Here is a 17,179-nt window from a genome sequence, read left to right as displayed (position 1 = left end):
CCTTAACTTTTAGGAGGACTGCTAAGGAGAGACTGGAAGATCCATTTTCCAGTTTGTCCTCCTAGCTGGTCCTACAGTGGGCCATCCTTGGTCGGGGCAATGCCGTGTCAGGCCCTTCGTCTTTGAAGGACAGAAGAAGGAGCTGGGACTTCAAGCTAGAACTCTGCCTGGTTCTGTTGAGCACTAACCACAGGGCCCCTAGCTGGCTTGGGGAGTGAGAGTCTGAACCCCCCATGTGGGATCCAGGTCCTCAGAGAATAGGCACAGACTCCTTCTCAGAGAAACAGGAGGACCCCAGGGAATCAGCCCTTGTCTCCAACGGGCCCTGAGATTCCTGGGGGGGAAGATGCTCACAGTCACTCCCTTCATCCACCAAAGGACTTGAGAGTCAGGGAGGGGTGAGGGTCTGTCTCTTTCCTGGTGAGCTGTTCAGGAATCAGGAGTTCAGGGAGGATGGGACCAGCCCCGACACCAAACACTTTCCCAATCTAGAGACAAGTTGTGACCTGCAGGATACAAGTATCGGGTTGGGGGCAACAATCCCCTTATAAAGCTCTGCAATCAATGACTCAGATATTCCCCCCCGCGCACAGTGTCTCAGCCCCCTGGGGATGGGAAGGGGCTCATGCACAGCACGTGCACCTGCCTATTGATCCTGACCTGCCTCCTTCCCCCACAGCACGTCAACTTCTGGCTCATGTCCCAGGAGAGAGCCAGGGCTGTTAGGAGCATCACGGCCCTGCTCAGATTCACCATCACCCTCCCTGAGTTTGATGTTAGTGACCTCTGACCCCAGCTTCCTGACTCCAGGCGTAGACTGGCCCCAAGTAGGATTTGCTGCTGCAGGGGCTATCAGTTAGGAGTGTTCCCCTTGGGGACGCAGAATCAGAGCAGGGAATGAGCAAGGCTTGAGTCAAGTCCTTCTTTTCCTGGTTGGTGGTGACCCTGGGCCTTTAAGGGGACCATGCGCCAGCCTGTGTTCCAACCAGGTTCATGCCTGGCCTTGGGTCCCTTCTTGGTATCCTGGAGCAACTCTAGGCTCCCTTGGGGACAGAGAAAATGAAGGGTCTAGCTCTGTCTTCTCTCCCCCAGCATCTCCTGCACAGGGGCTGAGGGAAAGGAGACTCCTGGCCCAGGGGGGACTGGGAGCTGACAGAAAAATGTTGATGGAGTCCCCTCTCCTCTCCCTTCCATTAGATCTCAGCCGAGTTCCCTAGAATGGGTCACCATGTGGCACAGCTGGCTGTGTTTGTTGGTGACCCAGCCAAGGACATCGGCCAGCAGGCCAGGGAGGGGGTTTACCGGCTCTACCAGCTGCTGCTGCATCAGAGGGTAAGGAACCCAGCTGGGAAATGGGACCAAATAGGAGACTGTGAGTGACCACAGCTGGGTAATGGGACCCCAGCCAATTTCTCTCAGCCTGACCCCAGCTGGAGGATGAGTCTCTCTCTGTCTCGCTCTCTGTTCTGCTCCACCCTCTCCAATTCTATTGGGCCAGGGATGCAGCGAAGACTCTGCCCACTGTGCAGCCACCAGAGTTTCCTATCCAGCCCCCAGTGGGAGAGGCTGGTACTAAAGGTCCCACGTTGGAGCCTCTCTAGTTGCCATGATTTGTGTGTCTCACATGGATCCATTGCTACGTGGCATAAGGAGAATCCCCGGGTGGGTGAGTTAACGTAGGATTGTGGCTATAGGTGTGTCTCCACAACTTGTCCCCCTGGCTGATACCTGAGGGTCAGAGAGGAGAGCACTGGGTCAGTGAGTCACTATTGCCTGGCCAGACCCTTGCTAGATTCCCTGCCCCATAGAAGCAGAGAAAGGAGGTGGGGTTTGCCCAATGCCATCACCAGTCAGGAAGCAGAATGCCCCAACCTGGGTAGGGGACACAGTGAACTCCGAAACCACTATGGACCATATGCGCCCCCTCACGTCTCCGGACCCGGCCAGGGAATGGTAGAGTGCCTGGACCTCAGCCGCTCTTCCAAAGAAGCCCATTGTCACTGACCCAAGTTGCGGCTACTTGATGCACAGGTAGAAAATCAAAGACTCCCCTTCGCACGTCTGCGGTGAGAACATCCAAACCCTTGAACACCCCATAACACAGTGCCCCAGAATTGGAGTCCAAGGTGAAATGGGGGATCTCCACAACGTCACAGAGGAGGCCTTGGAAGGGCTCCTGGATCTACAAGTGCATCTACAGAATGCTGCTCTGCAGACGCCACGTGAGAGAGACACTGAGCTTGTCCTCCCTCCCACAAGCTGAACTGCTGCCCCAGAACAAAAGGTTCACAGGCGTGTCTGTGTGTTGGGGACTGGGACCTGAGTCTCCTGGTCCTTGTCATGGTGCAGTTTGGATTCCCCCTGGGAGAAGCACAGGAGCTGCAGGCGCCAGACCCAGCTACTAGAGAAATCACTCAGTTGGGGGGAATAGAGCTTTGGTCTGTCAGCTCCAAACACAACACCACCCCCACCCCCACACACTCTACCTCTAGCCACTGAGGTGCAGGAGATCTCTCTGCTGGAAGCAATGCAGGGTCCTCTGTCATCGCTGTGAGCTGCACACCAGAGCATCCCTGCTCCCACACACACAGAGCCATTTCCAGCCCAGCCCCTGTGATAAATTGCCCTCCAGAAAGAGCTACTACAGGCTTTGGATCCCTAAGTGCCTGCCACCTTTTACTAAAGGGCTTCCCTGAGCCAGGGGCCCCTGAAAGCCTCCAGGGAATGAGCTGCCTGGTCTGGAGCAGCTCTCTGCCCCTGCCCCTGGGTCACTAGAGGGTGATGCCGTTCTAGCCCCAGCACGTGGAGCCTGGCTTTGGGCAACCTGCTAAGGCCTTGCGTCCTCTTGGTTTCAGGTCTTCGGAAAGTTCTTCTCAGAGGGGAGAGAAGATTCTTCCTCCAGATGGCAGTGCTGGCCATCCATTCCCCTCTGCTGCGTGTCAGCCAGGCTGGGCTGGTCCTGGCCTCCTCCCTCCTGGGGGAAGTCCAGCAGGTGATGGGGGACAAGGTGAGCAGCTGCATTGGACTCAGGAGATTGGGGTGGGGCCCAGGGCCTCATTCCCATCCTGTCGCCATTCAGTGGCCTGGGAGCAAGGAGCCTGGTGGGGAATGAGAGTCGGAGCAGGTGCTATCTTTAGCAAGGCTAATTAATTGCAAGCATTACCTCATCTTGGACTTACGTTCTTAGGACACGATACTATCGGTCCTGGGAAGGGCAGGAGAGTCCCCTAAGTGCCCTCTGCAAGCCTTTCCTGCCTGCCCCACAGGGCCGCACCCAGTTCCCCATGGCCTAGTGTCTGTGTCACCCGAGCCACCATCCAGAGTTGCTTCCATCACTGGCAGCCTGGGAGGCCAAGGACTGACTGGTGACGGCAACTGACCGGGCAGGGCAGAGACACATGGGCGGGGGAAGCTTGTCCTGCTGCTGGCAGGGCTGGACCCGCACTTGAGAGAACAGGAGGATTCAGTCAGCAGGGGCTGCGGACCTGCCCCATTCGCCAGGGCTGCCATCCTGCGGCTTCAGCATTAGTCACTGGTGTGACTTGGGGAAGGATCTCAACCTCCCACCATCCCACTTCACTGCTGCCAGAATCCCTCCTGCCCCCCCCCACTGGAGCCCCCTCCCTGCCCTACCTGGGTAGAGGTGGGGGTGAGGGTGGAGGAGAGGGTTCTGAGAACTGGAGCTGTATCCCCAGGTGGGTCGGGAGTGGAACAGCTGTCAGGGGCATTGAGGGGGACGTGGCAGGAGCTCACCCTACAGGGACGGCGGTTGGTACTAGAAGCCGCTAGAGAGGACAAGAAGACTCCATCCTGGGGGTCAGGAAGGTGAATCCATCCCTCGGACGTGCGCAGGTGCTGGGGGGAAATGCTGCTGGTTCCAGGTGCCCTTAATCCCGTAGGCGCTGACTCCGTGGGTGCTCTGGGGCTGGAGCACCCACGGGGAAAAATTGGTGGGTGCTCAGCACTGCCCCCCCCCCCAGCTCCCCTCCGCTCCACCTCTGCCTCCTCCCCTGAGCCGGCCACCACCGCTCCACTTCTTCCCCCCCCCCCCCCCGCCCCTGGTTCAAGGGCACGGCAAGCCTGGGAGCGGCTGCAGTGCGCCCAGGGGAGGAGGTGGAGCGGAGGTGAGCTGGGGCAGGGAGCAGTTCCTCTGCGCCCCCCCCCCCGGTTACTTCCTGAGGGGGCCCCCCCCCGCTCACCTCTGTTCCACCTCCTCCCCGATCGCGCCACCACTCTGCTTCTCCCCCCTCCCTCCCAGGCTTCCGGGGAGGAGGGGAAATGCGGCGCGCCCGGGGGAGGAGGCAGGGCAGGGAATTTTGGGGAAGGGGTTGGAATGGGGGCGGGGCCGAGGGCGGAGAGGGGGTGGAGTTGGGGCGGGGCTGGGGGCAGGGGGGCACGAACATCCACCGGCACCGGCTAAAGTCGGTGCCTATGGTTAATCCTGGGGGGCGTCTGAGTCTATGACAGGTTCTCGTGCCCTTGCAGCAGGAGGACGTCACGGCCAATATTAGGCGCCAGCTCCGCATCATCCGGCCCTTGCGCCTGCTGCCCGAGGTGCCTCATCGGATGCCTTGAAAGGTTCCCCTCCCATGGTCAGCAACTCCCGCTCCCTGCTGCAGGTCCTGCTCTGGCTCACTGTAAATGGGGAGCTAGTGGACGGGGAAATGGAGTCCCCCCGGCAGTATAGAAATTCTCTCCTCTCTCTGTGGAGCAGGGTCCTTCCCTCTGCCCCCAAAATTCCTTCATCTGGGGCATGAGCTCTTCCTCTCACTCTCTTTCCCCTCCCCCCATTCCTTGGCCTGACCCCCATCCCATTCCCCCTGCGCCCAGGCAGAGCTCTCCCTGACCCATATGGTGCAGAGAGGTCTTTGGGTCATGGCTACAGCCCCTCTGCCCAACTGAAGCTCGGAAAGCTCCACTTTTGAGGAGATGGGGATGGGACAGAGACTCAGGGCTAGCTTCACTTTCTGCCCTTTATTCTCCCCTTGGCCCTTCCATGGGGTCTCCGAGTGGGAAATGGATAGGAGCCTCCTCCCCAGCTGTCTCCCAGGCCCTGGGATCTGTCACCGCCTCCCAGACGGGGGCAGCCTGCAGCTGAGCCACCTCAGGGAGCAGTGGGGACAGGTCACTTCGTCCCATCAACCCAAGCAGTGCTGAGTCTCAAAGCGGTTTAAATGGAAGACCCCGCGCCCTCGTGGAGGTAAGAGCCATTTACCCCTCGGGGCATCTCTGAAGGTGGGGATAATCCTGACCCGCATTTAGAAAGTATTTGATCCTCTGCTCTTGCTTCCCAAGTCCCTGCCCTCCTTGCCCCATATGGGCCTCTGCCCTATTCCTCAAACTTCCACACACAAATCAGTGCCTGTCTGGACACCCCCCCCCCACTCGCAACTGCAAGGTCTCAAATACAGTCTCCTGAAGCTGCCACTAGATCCGAAACAGGAAATCGCAGTTCCTGTGCACTGCCCTGCATGGAGTATAAACCATGGCTATGGGCAGGTAGATCATCAACCTACTCCTCTGTCCCAGGAGCAGGAAGGCCTCTGGTCCATGGATGCCACGCTGAAGAGCCTGCTGACAGCAACCTCCAGCACATCTGGGAGTTGAGCACAATGGGGAGGGGCAACAGGAATTTTACTGTAAGTTGGGGAGGCCTGGAAATGAGAGACTGGATGATCCACATTTCCATTGTGTCATGCTACCTGAGAGCACATTGGGCCACCCTTAGTCAAGGCAGTCAGTGCAGAGCAGTGTTGGGGCCCTGCCTCCTTCAGGGACAGAGGGAAGGCGCTAGTGCTCTAAGACGGGGCTCTGCCTGGTTCTGCTGAGCACTAGCTCCAAGGCCCCAGGCAGGCTTGCGGAGTGAGAGCATCAGACTCCTGTGAGATCCAGGAGAAGGTCCGCAGAGAAGAGCAGTGGCTCCTTCCTAGGGAGCTGCTGAGAGGGAATCAGCCATTCTCTCCCGTGGACACAAATTATTGTAAGGAGCAGGAGACTGTCCTTTGTCCAGCAGAGACCTGCCCTAGATCTCACCCACAAACCTGGGAGAGACCTGGGAACTGAACTGGGTCCCACCCCAGCACTTCCCCTGCTACACTCTCTTCTCTCCTCCCACTTTGGCTATGTTGCTATGGGTCTATGAGCGTGAAATAAACAGGAACTACTTCTCCATCTTTGAGGTTCTGCTCAGGACACCCAGAACCATCAGCCCTGTGCCAGACACGCCAGCCTCTCTACCTTGCCAGCAAACTCTTCAAGACTCTGCCAGACTAAAACTAACTTGCAGGTAACAATCAGTGAACCACGCCAGCCCGGCTCTGCCTTCCCTGGTGCTGCCGCAGCCCAGCCTGGGGGGCAGGCACCTCCAGGGAATCCAGCACAGTTGCGGGGGAGGGGGGGGCTCCTCTACTAGGGGCTCCTGAAGCTATTGGAGGCTGAAGGCATCCCCGAGAGGGGGAGTGTGGGGCCCAATTTGCCCTGGGTCCCTGAGGTGGGAAGAGGGAACATTAACCCTGCTCTCCCCACCACACCCCTGTCCTTCCCCTGAGTGGCAGCAGGAGTCACCCTGTCCCCTTCTCTCTCTGGTGCAGGGACTCCCAGGGTCTCAGAGGATGAGGAGGAGAAGGAACGGGTGGACGTGGCCATAGAGAAGGCTGCTCTCAAGGACGTCCGGGAGCAGCTCCAGGGCAGAGAAAAGGTACAAATGTTCCCCATAAATTGTCCTGCCCCTTCCAAGCATCCCCACTCCCTGCCGAGGGTCTTGTCCATGATAATCCACCATCCCTAATGGGATCCTTTCTTCTCTGTGATCTGGGACCCCCAAGATGGGTTTGTTTGTCACACACCAGCCAGAGTCTCCTCCCCCCACAGGCACTGTCCCAGTTCCTGACCCTGCTTGTGTAAGAGTCGTGGGTGATTTGGACAATGGGTGGGTCCCCACTATCCCCCATTGGGGAGAGGAGAGAGGAGAAATATTGAGATTGGTCACTAGTGGGCAGTGGGGCTGGAGGGGCAGCTGAGGCTGGGGGACAAGGAATCAGATGGTCCCAGCTCAGTCGTTGGGATGGTGTTGAATGGGAGCAGTTTTGACAGGTAGGAGGGAAGAAGGGGAATGGGACCAAGCTGGCCAGGAATCCTGCCTTCCCTGGTGCCGCCGCAGCCCAGCCAGCCCGGCTGTGCCTTCACAGGGCCCACGCCAGCCCAGCCGACCCGGCTCTGTCTTCCTTGGTGCTGTGCTGGCCCAGCTCTGCCTTCCTTGGTGCTACACCAGCCCAACCAGCCCGGCTCAGCCAGCCTAGGCAGCCCGGCTCAGCCTTCGCAGGGCCCACACCAGCCCAGCCAGTCTTCCTGGCGGCTCTCTGCCTTGAATACTATCCAAGGAGATCAGTACAGAGTCACACAGACAGTTCATAAAATGCTACAGACAATCCCCACCTTTGTCATAAGGCACTCTCCCCTCACAGTCGCTGCTGGCCCCGGCTGCCCCTCTTGGACCTGATGGCTGGTGTTGAAAAACTAACTTTAAGGACTCAGACTGTTGTGGAGGGTTCCCTAACCCAGGTCGTTTCCCCCTGGAGTCTGGGAGTGAAGCTTGGGGCCTGGACAAACCTCCACAGCCCACGTAGAACTGCATCTCAGCGCCGGGCAAGGGGTCCCTGTATGCACAGCTGCCCTACCCCAGAGGTGGCTGCATCTCAGCGCCGGGCGAGGGGTCCCTGTATAAACAGCTGCACCAAACTAGAGGTGGCTGCATCTCAGCACCAGGGAAGGGGTCCCCGTATAAAGTCCCCACACTACCCCAAGGCGGTTTGGTGTCTGTAGGGTCTGGCCCTTGGGCAGAGAGCAGGAGCATGGCCCTGGTTGTCCTGCCTGGGAGCTGGGGGGGTGGCCGAGTCTCACCAGGTCTGGTGCCCCCTGTTCGTTGGCATCTGGTGCCTGCGAAGTGCAGCCCAGCCTGGTCTTGTTACCACCGGGCGTGGTGTCCCCAAGCCAACCTGTTCCCAGGGGAAGGCCCCACGCTGAGGAGGTTGCGTGTGGCCCAGAGGGTGGGGGGCTAGTGGTGGGGGAGTCACATGCTGTCCCTGCCACCACCCCCTGCCCAGAGCAGATGCCATGTGCTGTATCTGGGGCTGTCGCCATGGCACAAGCACAGAGCCCCCCTGAGGGGATCCCAGAATAGGCCTTTGTTGTGGCCATGTTGCCGTGGTTCTGGGAACAGGAATGGCCCAAGTCTCTGATGCCCGCCTGAGCTGTCCCTGACCTGCCCCCAGGCCTCCTTTGCCCTTCCTCCCCCCACCCAGAGACTCAGGCAAACAACAGAGGGAGGCGGGAGCAGGCCTCCGGGACTCGACCCTGTGGGGGTGTGGGGCTCAGTTGCTCATGAGCGCCCCAGAGCTTCCCCAGCCAACCCCAACCTCTGCAGTTCCCCAGACTGGCAGGGCCCCCCATGCTGCCCCTCACAAGCCAGAGTCTCCAGCAGGAAGCATACCTGGCAGGCAGGGCAGGATCTGCAGGGGGCATGGGGAAGATAAAGGGGTGGCAGCTTGTACCAGCAGGGCCGGGGATAGAACCCAGGAGTCCTGGCTCCCAGCCCCCCTGGTAGATTCTACCAAGGACAACCCAGTGTTGGGATGGGGGGCTGGCTGGGGGCAATTCCCAGCAGTCAGTGCTTACCCCCAGTGCCCCCATGTGGTGCAAGGGGCCTCACTGTCTTACCAAAAGTAACACCACAGGCCCAGACTGTAAGTGGGGTCCTCACATTGCAGTGTGAGGGAGACATGTTCTCTGATGTCTCGGCATGAACCACACGTCCTGGACAATCCCGGCTACCTTCCTTCTTGAGAAATGTTCCCATCTCCACCTCCCTATGCCCATGCAGCCTGTCCAGGTGCTAGTCCACCACTTCCACACCCACCCCAGAGGTGGCTGCATCTCAGTGCCGGGCGAGAGGTCCCCGTTTAAACAGCCCCTGCTCCCAGCCCAGAAGGGCTGTATCTCAGTGCCCGGCAAGGGGTCCCTGTATAAACAGCTCCTGTGCCCCACCCCAGAGGTGGCTGTATCTCCGTGCCCGGCAAGGGGTCCCTGTATACCGTGGCAGAAAATGCTTTGTGCTCTTTTGGGGGGAAGGTGTTTCCTGGAGCTTCACCCCAGCAGGGTCTCTGCCCTGCTCCAGCTCCCCAGTGGGTTTCCAGGGTGGGGAGCTCCCCTGCTGTCAGGAGCTGACTTTCCAGGAATACCTGGGACAAGCTAATCCTGGACAGAGGGTACTGGGGGGCCAGGGGGAGGGGAGCAGTAAATGAGAGTGGGGGCTGGGGGACTGGAGTATCCAGTGCCAGCTGGTAAAAATAACCCAGATAAGTGCCTGCTAATCCCGGCCCAGCGAGTGCCAGCCCCCGGTGCTGACCGCACCCGACCCCTGGCCCGCACTGCCAGCTGGGACCTGCCAGACATCACGGGACCCTTTCCAGCTCAGGGTGGACGGGATAAAAGGCTCATCCCAGGCCAGCGGACAGACAGACGGGAAGGTAGAGGGCTGGAATCAGCGGCTCCCCTGTGCATACTGTGGGGCTCCAGCTCCAGGAGGCGGGTAAGTGGGGTCCCTCTTTCATCTGGTGCCCCCAAGCCCACAGGGCTCCACTGATTTATCTGGGTGGGCCTCTCAATGCTGCCCCTCTCTTGCTGCTGGCAGCTCCCAGCCTGAAGATGCCGAGAGGTGTCCAGGGCTGCTGGTCCCGCATTCACTGCACATGGTGCTGGGGGCACTGCCACCAGGGCCCCTTCCTCCCCTGAGCAAGTCCAGGTAGCAGCCGGGACTCCTGGGTTCTATCCCCAACTCTGGGAGGGGAGTGGGGTCTAGTGATTCCAGCAGGGGGGCTGGGAGCCAGGTTGCTTCCCTGGCTCTGCCTCTGACTAAGGCCTTGACTGCGCTCGGAAGTGATACAGGGTTTGCTGCCGGCATGAATTTGGTGCCGGAACCCAGGGTTGTAGAGGGGCCTGGGGCAGTTCAGGCTCAGTGGGGCAGGAAGAGGTGTCACCGAGGCAAGGGAGCTGCTCTTCGCCAGGTGCAGAGCATCAGTGGGACCTGGAGTCTGCCCAAACTCCACAGGCTGGAAGGGGAGCCCAGTGCAGGGGGTATGTCCCCTTGGTCCACAGCTGGGCATCTACAGGAAGCCATGTCTTGGTGCCCCAGGCCCATGCAGAGAGGGATGGAGAAGCTGCTGTCAGGCCCCAAGGGGCTTAGGAGGGGCTGTTATTCAATGGGACATAACCTTGTGTGAAACAAACCCTGCACCCCATCACAGGTGGCTACGTCTCAGCACTGGGCGAGGGGTCCCTGTATAAGCAGCTGTCACGGATCCACAGGAGCAGTGCTATGCCCCAGCCTTTAAATTGTCTCTTGGAGGAACCCTGAGTGCCAAACCCCCAAGGGGTCTCACTCGCCCTTCAGGGCAGGCCACGTGGCCTCACCGCCCCCAAGACTGAGCCCCTGGGCTCCAGCCTCCTGCTCCACCCTGTGAGCTCTGCCCGGTGAACCCACCTGAGCCAGAGCCCTGGGGGAGACTTGTCTGCTGTGCAGGGGCCCAGGCGTCCCCAAACGGAGCAGGGTGCATTAGCCAGCTGGGCACGGCATGGGCATAGGGTTGCCAACTTTCTACCTGCACAAAACCAAATACCCTTGCCCTGCCCCTCCTCTGAGACCCTGCGGCCAACTGGACAGTCAATGGCTCAGTCAGCAGCGCCGACCAGAGCCGCCAGGATCCCTTTTCGACCAGGTGTTCCAGTCGAAAACCGGACGCCTGGTCACCCTAGGTGGGCAGCCCTGAGGCCAGCATGGCGAAGCAAAGGTGCCGACGCCGGCCATGTCTCAGTGCTGGGCTGGTGATGTCCGTGTCCCCGGGGGGCCGTCTGGACACTGCTCCCGGTGGTAACAACCCCATCCCTCCCCATCCCGCAGCCATGACCCTGCCCGCCCCGTGGGGCGCAGAGCAGCAGCTGGAGGAGATGATGGAGTTGACGGCGCAGAACCTGCCCAGGCTGGAGGTGACCCAGTCGTACACCATCCTGAGGGAGCTGGGCAGCGGCTCCTATGGCCACGTGCTGCTGGCCGTGCACCAGCGGCAAGGTAGGGCCTGGGCTGCCGTGCGGGGGGCGGGGGGGAGTCTGTGTCCATGTGGCCCCACCTCCCACAGAACCCACTGCTCCTGTTCCCCCAGGAACGCCAGCACTTAGCCCACCCCCTGATGGGCACCGGCTGGGGAGGGGGAGCCCTGTCCAGGGCCAGGCATGGAGCACTGAGCCCCTCTGCCCCCCGACTCCACACCCTGGTTAGCTGCTCGGCCCTGGGATCCTACAGCCTGACAGCCCTTGGCCCCACAGAGCAGCATGGGGTGGCAGGGGGCTGATCCACGGGGGGTGTGTGGAGAATATGTGGGTCTGATCCAGTGCAAGGGAAGGGTCTGATCCAGCATAGGGGAGGGGGTATGATCTGTGGGGGGGCAGCAGCCTTGACCCCTCCGCACGTCCCTCCCCCCCAGGCAGGCCGATGGCGTTGAAGTTCATCGAGAAGCGGGACACTGAGCTGCGGGACTTCCTGAGCGAGTACTGCATCTCGCTGAGCCTGGCTGCCCACCCCTGCATTGCCAGCGCCCTGGGCATCGCCTTCCAGACCGAGCACCATTATGTCTTCGCACAGGAGCTCGCCCCTGCCAGGGACCTCTTCTCCCTGCTGCAGCCACAGGTACTATGAGCCAGAGTCTCCGAGGTAGCCACACTGAGGATGGGCATGGGACATGGGCCTGTCCCCTTTAGGGGACGCCCCACCCGGCCTCAGGACGGGGACTGGCTGGCTCAAGGGGTGGGGATTGGGACATGGGACTTTTCCCCTCTATCGGGCATCAACTCAGATCCAGCCCCAAGGCAGGCACAGGGAATGGGACAGGAGGCCTTTCCCTGCTGGGGGTGGCGGGGGGTGGCTCCCATCCGCCCCAGGGCAGGGACTGGCTGGCCCTGAGGTGGGCAGTGGGACCCAGAGCCCTTCCCCTCCAGGGCACTGTGTGTAACCTCTCTCCCTAGGTGGGGTTCGGGCTCGCGGAGCTGCATGTCAAGCGCTGTGCTCTGCAGCTCGCCAGCGCCCTCGAGTTCATGGGGGCCAAGGGGCTGGTTCACCGCGATGTCAAGCCTGAGAACGTGCTGCTGCTCGACCTTGAGTGCCGGCGTGTCAAACTGACCGACTTTGGGCTGAGCTGCCCGCAGGGCACTGCCATCGAGGCCCTGCCTGAGAACCTGCCCTACACGGCACCCGAGCTGTGCCTCCTGGGGCCCTCGGCCCGCCTGCCGGCCCAGCCCAGCCTGGACGCCTGGGCCCTGGGCGTGCTGCTCTTCTGCGTGCTGACTGGCTTCTTCCCCTGGCACACGGCCGCCGACCGGCACTACCGGGACTTTGAGCGCTGGCATCGCAGCCCCCGCATCCGCCCGCGCCCACCCCGCTGGGGGCGCTTCACCTACGAGGCCCAGGAGATGCTGCGAGGGCTGCTGACCCCTGACCCCAGCCAGCGCAGCCCAGCCAGCATTGCCATGGCCCATATCAAGTGCCCCTGGCTGGAACCCAAGGAGCCGGGCACTGTCCATGGAGGCAGGACTCTGCGGGGGAGTAGCCATTGCCGCTGAGCCCCAGCCTCATGGGCACTGCCGCCAGGCACAGGCACCCGCCACGGCCAAGGGGCCGCAGGGACCAAGGACTTGCAGGACACATTGCTTAGCAGGGACCATGGCCAGAGGCTGGTGCTGGGGGCCTGGCCTGGGGGATTGCAGAGATGGCAGGGGGACGGGGGGAGGGAATAAAAGCACAGTCCTAACACTAGCGGCTCGGAGCTTCCTTCAGCATACCAGAGCAACGGGTCCACCTGCCTGACACCGTCCCCCACGACCCACAAAGCCCCAGATCAGACCCACGGCCCATTCCCGCTCCTCAGTCGCTGCTTTCGTCCCACAGGCCCCAGGCTGATGTTACTGGCCCCAACCACCATGGACTCTCTGAGCTGGGCCTGCTGCCCACGATGGGAATGTATGGGGCAGGAGGGCAGGGACTGAGCCCCGTGGCTGTATGGGGCAGGAGGGCAGGGACTTGCAGTGGAGGTGCATGAGGTGAGGGGAGGACCTGAGACTCCCCATGGTGGGGCTGCGTGGGCAGTGGGGTCAGCCCCTGTGGTGGAGACTGTGGGGCGTGGGGGCTGAGCCCCACGGTGCACATCCTGTACAGGAACAGGGCTGGCTTTGCACCCTGTTTCCTGGCTGTGTTTCCGGCATGTGGCCTGTTGCTGACCCCAGATGCCAAAGGCCTCAAGACACGAACCTCCGGGCACGGCTGTAATTGGAAACTGTCAACAAGTGGCCAAGGCACGCGGCCGCACACAGCCACTAAATATAACTGGGCTGGCAAGGGGGCTTCTGTACTGCAAATGGGTCCAAGACATGGTGGGGACCTCAGAGCTGGGGTAGCTGGAGGCTGCGGCTTGGGATTGAGGGGCATCCAATCTATGCATGGGGTGGGGGGAACCCAGCATCCAGTCTTTGCAGGGGGACCCAGCACCCAGTCTGTGCGTGGGGGGGGGGGAACTCAGCACCCAGTCTGTGCATGGAGGGGTGGGGGGAGGGGAACCCAGCACCCAGGCTGTGCGCTGGTGAAATCAACAGGGCAGCAACATGCCTGACACTAAGCGAAGGGGGCTATCCGGACTCGGAGGACAGAGAATGAACTTTGGGGCCCTTTGTCCTGCACCTGGGCTGTGCGGGTACACTTTAGCCAGATTAGCCTGGGCAGGTGGGTTTAGGGCAGGCTCCAGACACCAGGTGTTGCTTTTGGTTTATGTGGCACCCTTCTGTTGCCACTGCCCTTCCTCACTGGCCTCTCTGGGACCAGAGCTCAGGGCGGGGCTGTCGTGCAAGGGGCTGCAGCGGAACTGGGCACGCTGGTGTGTGCCCCGGTCCCAGGGGGCTGCAGCCCCAGCATTACGGGGTGTGCTCAATGGAGAGGGGGCAGCACACCACAGCGGGAGGTTTTCTGAGGGGCTCAGGCCCAGCTGTTCACCCACGAGGCAAACGTGGGCTTGTACGGGGAGACTTTGGCAAACCAGTAAAGTGCCTGAAACCAGTATGGCTTCAAGGCAGCAGGCTCTAAACTGGCCATTCAACAGTCTCAAGTTTAACCGAGGCGGGGGTTTGGGTGCCACAGAAAGAGCAGCTTGACCCTGCATCCTTCCTGATAAGAATTGTGTTGAAGTTGCTGATACACGCATTTTAGAAGAGCAGGATGTGCCCCAGGAATCTCTACTGGGGCCTCAAGGCTGCAAACTCTGGAAAGACCCACCCCCGATTAATCAATAATCAGAAGGAGCCTCTTTCTTGCCCATTGGAACTGCTTGCTTAACAAGTTTTCTTTAAGGGACATGTCATGCTATTACTCATGTCTAAATAAGGAGGGAAAGTTTGAGATAGTGGGACTCTTTGGGACTGGACTCTCCCTCTGGAAGCATCTTGTGTCCCGCACCGGCAGACGGCAGACGGGCTGCCGCTGTGCCACTCGAGAGCCACACTCAGCTTTGGTAATGATCAAGGGTTGGGGGTGATTTACTAACCTGTTGCGGACGTGTGTATAAGTGCTTGAGACTAAGTAAAGTTTAGCTTTAAGTGAAAGCCCTCTTGTGTTGTCCTGTTTGTGCCAGCCATCGATCGGTCGGCCAGCCGCGTCTCCCCTGATTTATTTCCTGACACCACCTCGCACAGAGTAAAAGTTACCAAGAGCTTTGGGTTGAAAGGACCCCGGGTAACAGGCTGGCCTAGTGGCTGCCAGGCTGGAGGGATCAGGGAGCTGGCACCCAACTAAGCACCAGCAAGTCTGTCTGTGGCTGGAGGCAGCAGGGGGTAACATGGTGACGCCCAACCCTGGGCACCCCGAGAGCCATCCCAGGGGCCACGGTGGCCAGGCTGAGGTGGTGCCAGCGTGAGAGGGCCAAGTCCTGTCCTGAGCAGAAACCGTCTCAGAGACCGGGCGAGGGCAGGTGAACAGCAGGTGCCAGGGCACTGCAGGGTGCCTGGCTAGGAGCAATGGGGAGCACCCAGTACTTAGGCTGCCTTACACCTTCCATTCTAAAAGAGTCCTTTCTTGTCGCCCCCCACCCTCATCGTTTGCTGCAGGCCTTTGCTATCTGGCACAGAAAGACCCTGGCTCCAGCAGTGCCTTTGTTGCCAGTGAAAATCCACCGGGCTTGGCCAAAATGCGTGTTATTTCCAAAATGCGTCATTTCCCATCTTTCGCCGGTGCAGGGAAAAGGGGGCCGTGGCCGAAATCATCACTGGCCATGAACCTTGTGAAGAGCTGGGCTCACGCCAAGGCCCCTGAAGCCGTGGCAGCATCAACAGGCACGGCCCTGGGAACGGCTGGGAGAGCCCCTAATGAGGGGGAGAGCCCTGAGCACCCCAAGTACCTGCCCCCCCTCACGGCCCATCCCCAGTCAGCCTGGATAACGGTCTCCTGCTGCTGCCAGCTAGCGCAGTCAGTCCCGCAGCTCAGGCGGTCACGCTCCGGGCTGGGGGGCCAGAGCCCAGGCGCTGCTGAGGAAGCCTGGTGGGAGGCTCTTCGGGCCGCATTTAAATAAAGCCATTGTGCTTTAAGGCCCCGGGGAATGACACACAAGAGGCCATTCCCAGGACGTCTGGCATCTGCTGTGGGAAAGGCTGGCCCTGGCCTAGCTGCTGTCCCCCTGCTGCTGAAGCTGTGGGTCTCTGGGGCTGATACAGAGTCATGCACCTGGGTGGTGGGGGTGGGAGGGGAGGGACGTCATTTGACCTCCTCAGACCCCTCCCTGTGTCTGCACTAAATGTCCCTGCTCAGCGACCGGTCCATGGACGGTGCTGCTCGGCGCAGGGCTCCGTGGGCAGGTGGCGATGCAGAGCAGGGGTGAGCAGTAAGACAGAGCCATGCATTTCAGGCTGCTCCCACGGGAGTTGATTTCAGACAACACCCACTGAGCCTGGGGAACTCCCTGCCACCGGACTGCGTCGGGCCAGGCCTCAGCATGCAGCAAGCCTCTCTCTGGGTAACAGGGATGTCCAGGGTCCCACAAAAGGGGCAGTGCCCCCCCCACCATGGAGGGGATGGGAAGGCTCTGGCTGTGGGGGTTTGGGCATCTCAAACTCCCAGAGCCCTGGGCACAGTTCAGGACTCTGCATCCCCCCTCTCCTGTGGCACAGATGTGATGGCACTGGCTCTGCCTGCATAACCACAGCTCTGCCCCATGGGGCCCAGTGCTTCCCTGCTGGGCAGTAGGTACCGATGCCCTGGCGTTTGGTGTTCATGTGGGGCGGGGCCCATAGGCTGAGGGGTTACACAGAGCACCATGGCAGCGGGGTGCATTGGGCTCCCTGGCTGGCTGCATCCCAGCGAGATGGGCTGCCCCTTGGACCCCGTCACACGCCCCAGGGCTGTTGACCCCCATCCCTGTTTACTGGGCCAGATTTACTGTCCCTCCAGGGAACACTGGCTAATCCCCCCGTCCCCGCCTTGAATCGGTGATTAAAGGGAAGCCAGGTGCAGAGCCAACACCCCGTGCCCTATGCCTGCTCAGCTCCAGGCAGGTCCACTCTCCTGCCAGCCCAGCCCAAACCACTTCTGTTTATCGCTGAGACATGTCACTATCTGCAGGCTCAAGGTGTGACAGCAAGAGAGCAGCCAAGGGACCCGGGGCTGCGGTGGGGAGCTGCCACAGCAGGTGCTGTGGGTCGGAAGTGAGGGGCATTGGCAGAGAACTTGAGGAGGAGTCCAGGGCTGGGATAGCAGGGGCTGTGGGTTGGGATTGAGGGGCACTGGCAGAGCTGCCTGGGGGGAAGCCCAGGACTAGCAGGGGCCAGGGAGCTGCGGGTTGGGATTGAAGGGCACTGCGGGGGTCAGCCCACACCTCCCCCTTCCCCACTTTGTGCTCCCTGGCTGTGTAGTGTCCAGCTGAGTTGCAACTCCGCAGCAGCCCCCTCCTCCCCTGCCCCCCGGCTCTGTGCCAGCCATTTCTAATTCTGCTCCTGGCAGCAAGCCAGCCTCCCTGCTCAGCCCAATGGAGGTCTGGCCCTGGCACTGCCCATAAATCTCTGGCCATGTCCTGGATCTGCCAGCACCCAGCAGCACAGAGCC

The 17,179-nt window shown here is 60.8% G+C and overlaps 1 protein-coding gene across 2 annotated transcripts; it reads left to right on the top strand.

Annotated features, from left to right (window-relative positions):
- Nucleotides 1–9,450: 9,450 nt before the first annotated feature.
- LOC141976571 (serine/threonine-protein kinase SBK2-like) lies at nt 9,451–13,488 on the top strand. 2 transcript variants are annotated; one of them, XM_074937599.1, is made up of 4 exons: nt 9,451–9,586; nt 10,955–11,122; nt 11,535–11,737; nt 12,073–13,488. In XM_074937599.1, exons 2-4 carry the CDS (start codon nt 10,957–10,959, stop codon nt 12,664–12,666), a joined length of 963 nt encoding a protein of 320 aa, XP_074793700.1. In that variant the 5' UTR covers nt 9,451–9,586; nt 10,955–10,956; the 3' UTR covers nt 12,667–13,488. The 2 variants fall into 2 exon arrangements, with proteins under 2 accessions (XP_074793700.1, XP_074793699.1); XM_074937598.1 differs by lacking the exon at nt 9,451–9,586 and having other exon boundaries at nt 10,882–11,122.
- The last annotated feature ends 3,691 nt before the right edge of the window (nt 13,489–17,179 follow it).

The sequence above is a fragment of the Natator depressus genome, chromosome 23 (assembly GCF_965152275.1).
Source record: "Natator depressus isolate rNatDep1 chromosome 23, rNatDep2.hap1, whole genome shotgun sequence".
NCBI classification, from domain to species: domain Eukaryota; kingdom Metazoa; phylum Chordata; order Testudines; family Cheloniidae; genus Natator; species Natator depressus.
The sequence above is the reverse complement of the archived record's forward strand: the minus strand, read 5'-3'. Positions and strand labels throughout refer to the sequence as shown.

Excerpts from the sequence above, each read along its gene's own strand:
- LOC141976571 (XM_074937598.1), top strand. The coding sequence starts at position 10,882 with ATGTCCGTGTCCCCGGGGGGCCGTCTGGACACTGCTCCCGGTGGTAAC. Across the intron at positions 11,123-11,534 it reads GGCCGTGCACCAGCGGCAAG|GCAGGCCGATGGCGTTGAAG; the intron begins GTAGGGCCTGGG and ends CCTCCCCCCCAG. Across the intron at positions 11,738-12,072 it reads TCTCCCTGCTGCAGCCACAG|GTGGGGTTCGGGCTCGCGGA; the intron begins GTACTATGAGCC and ends CTCTCTCCCTAG.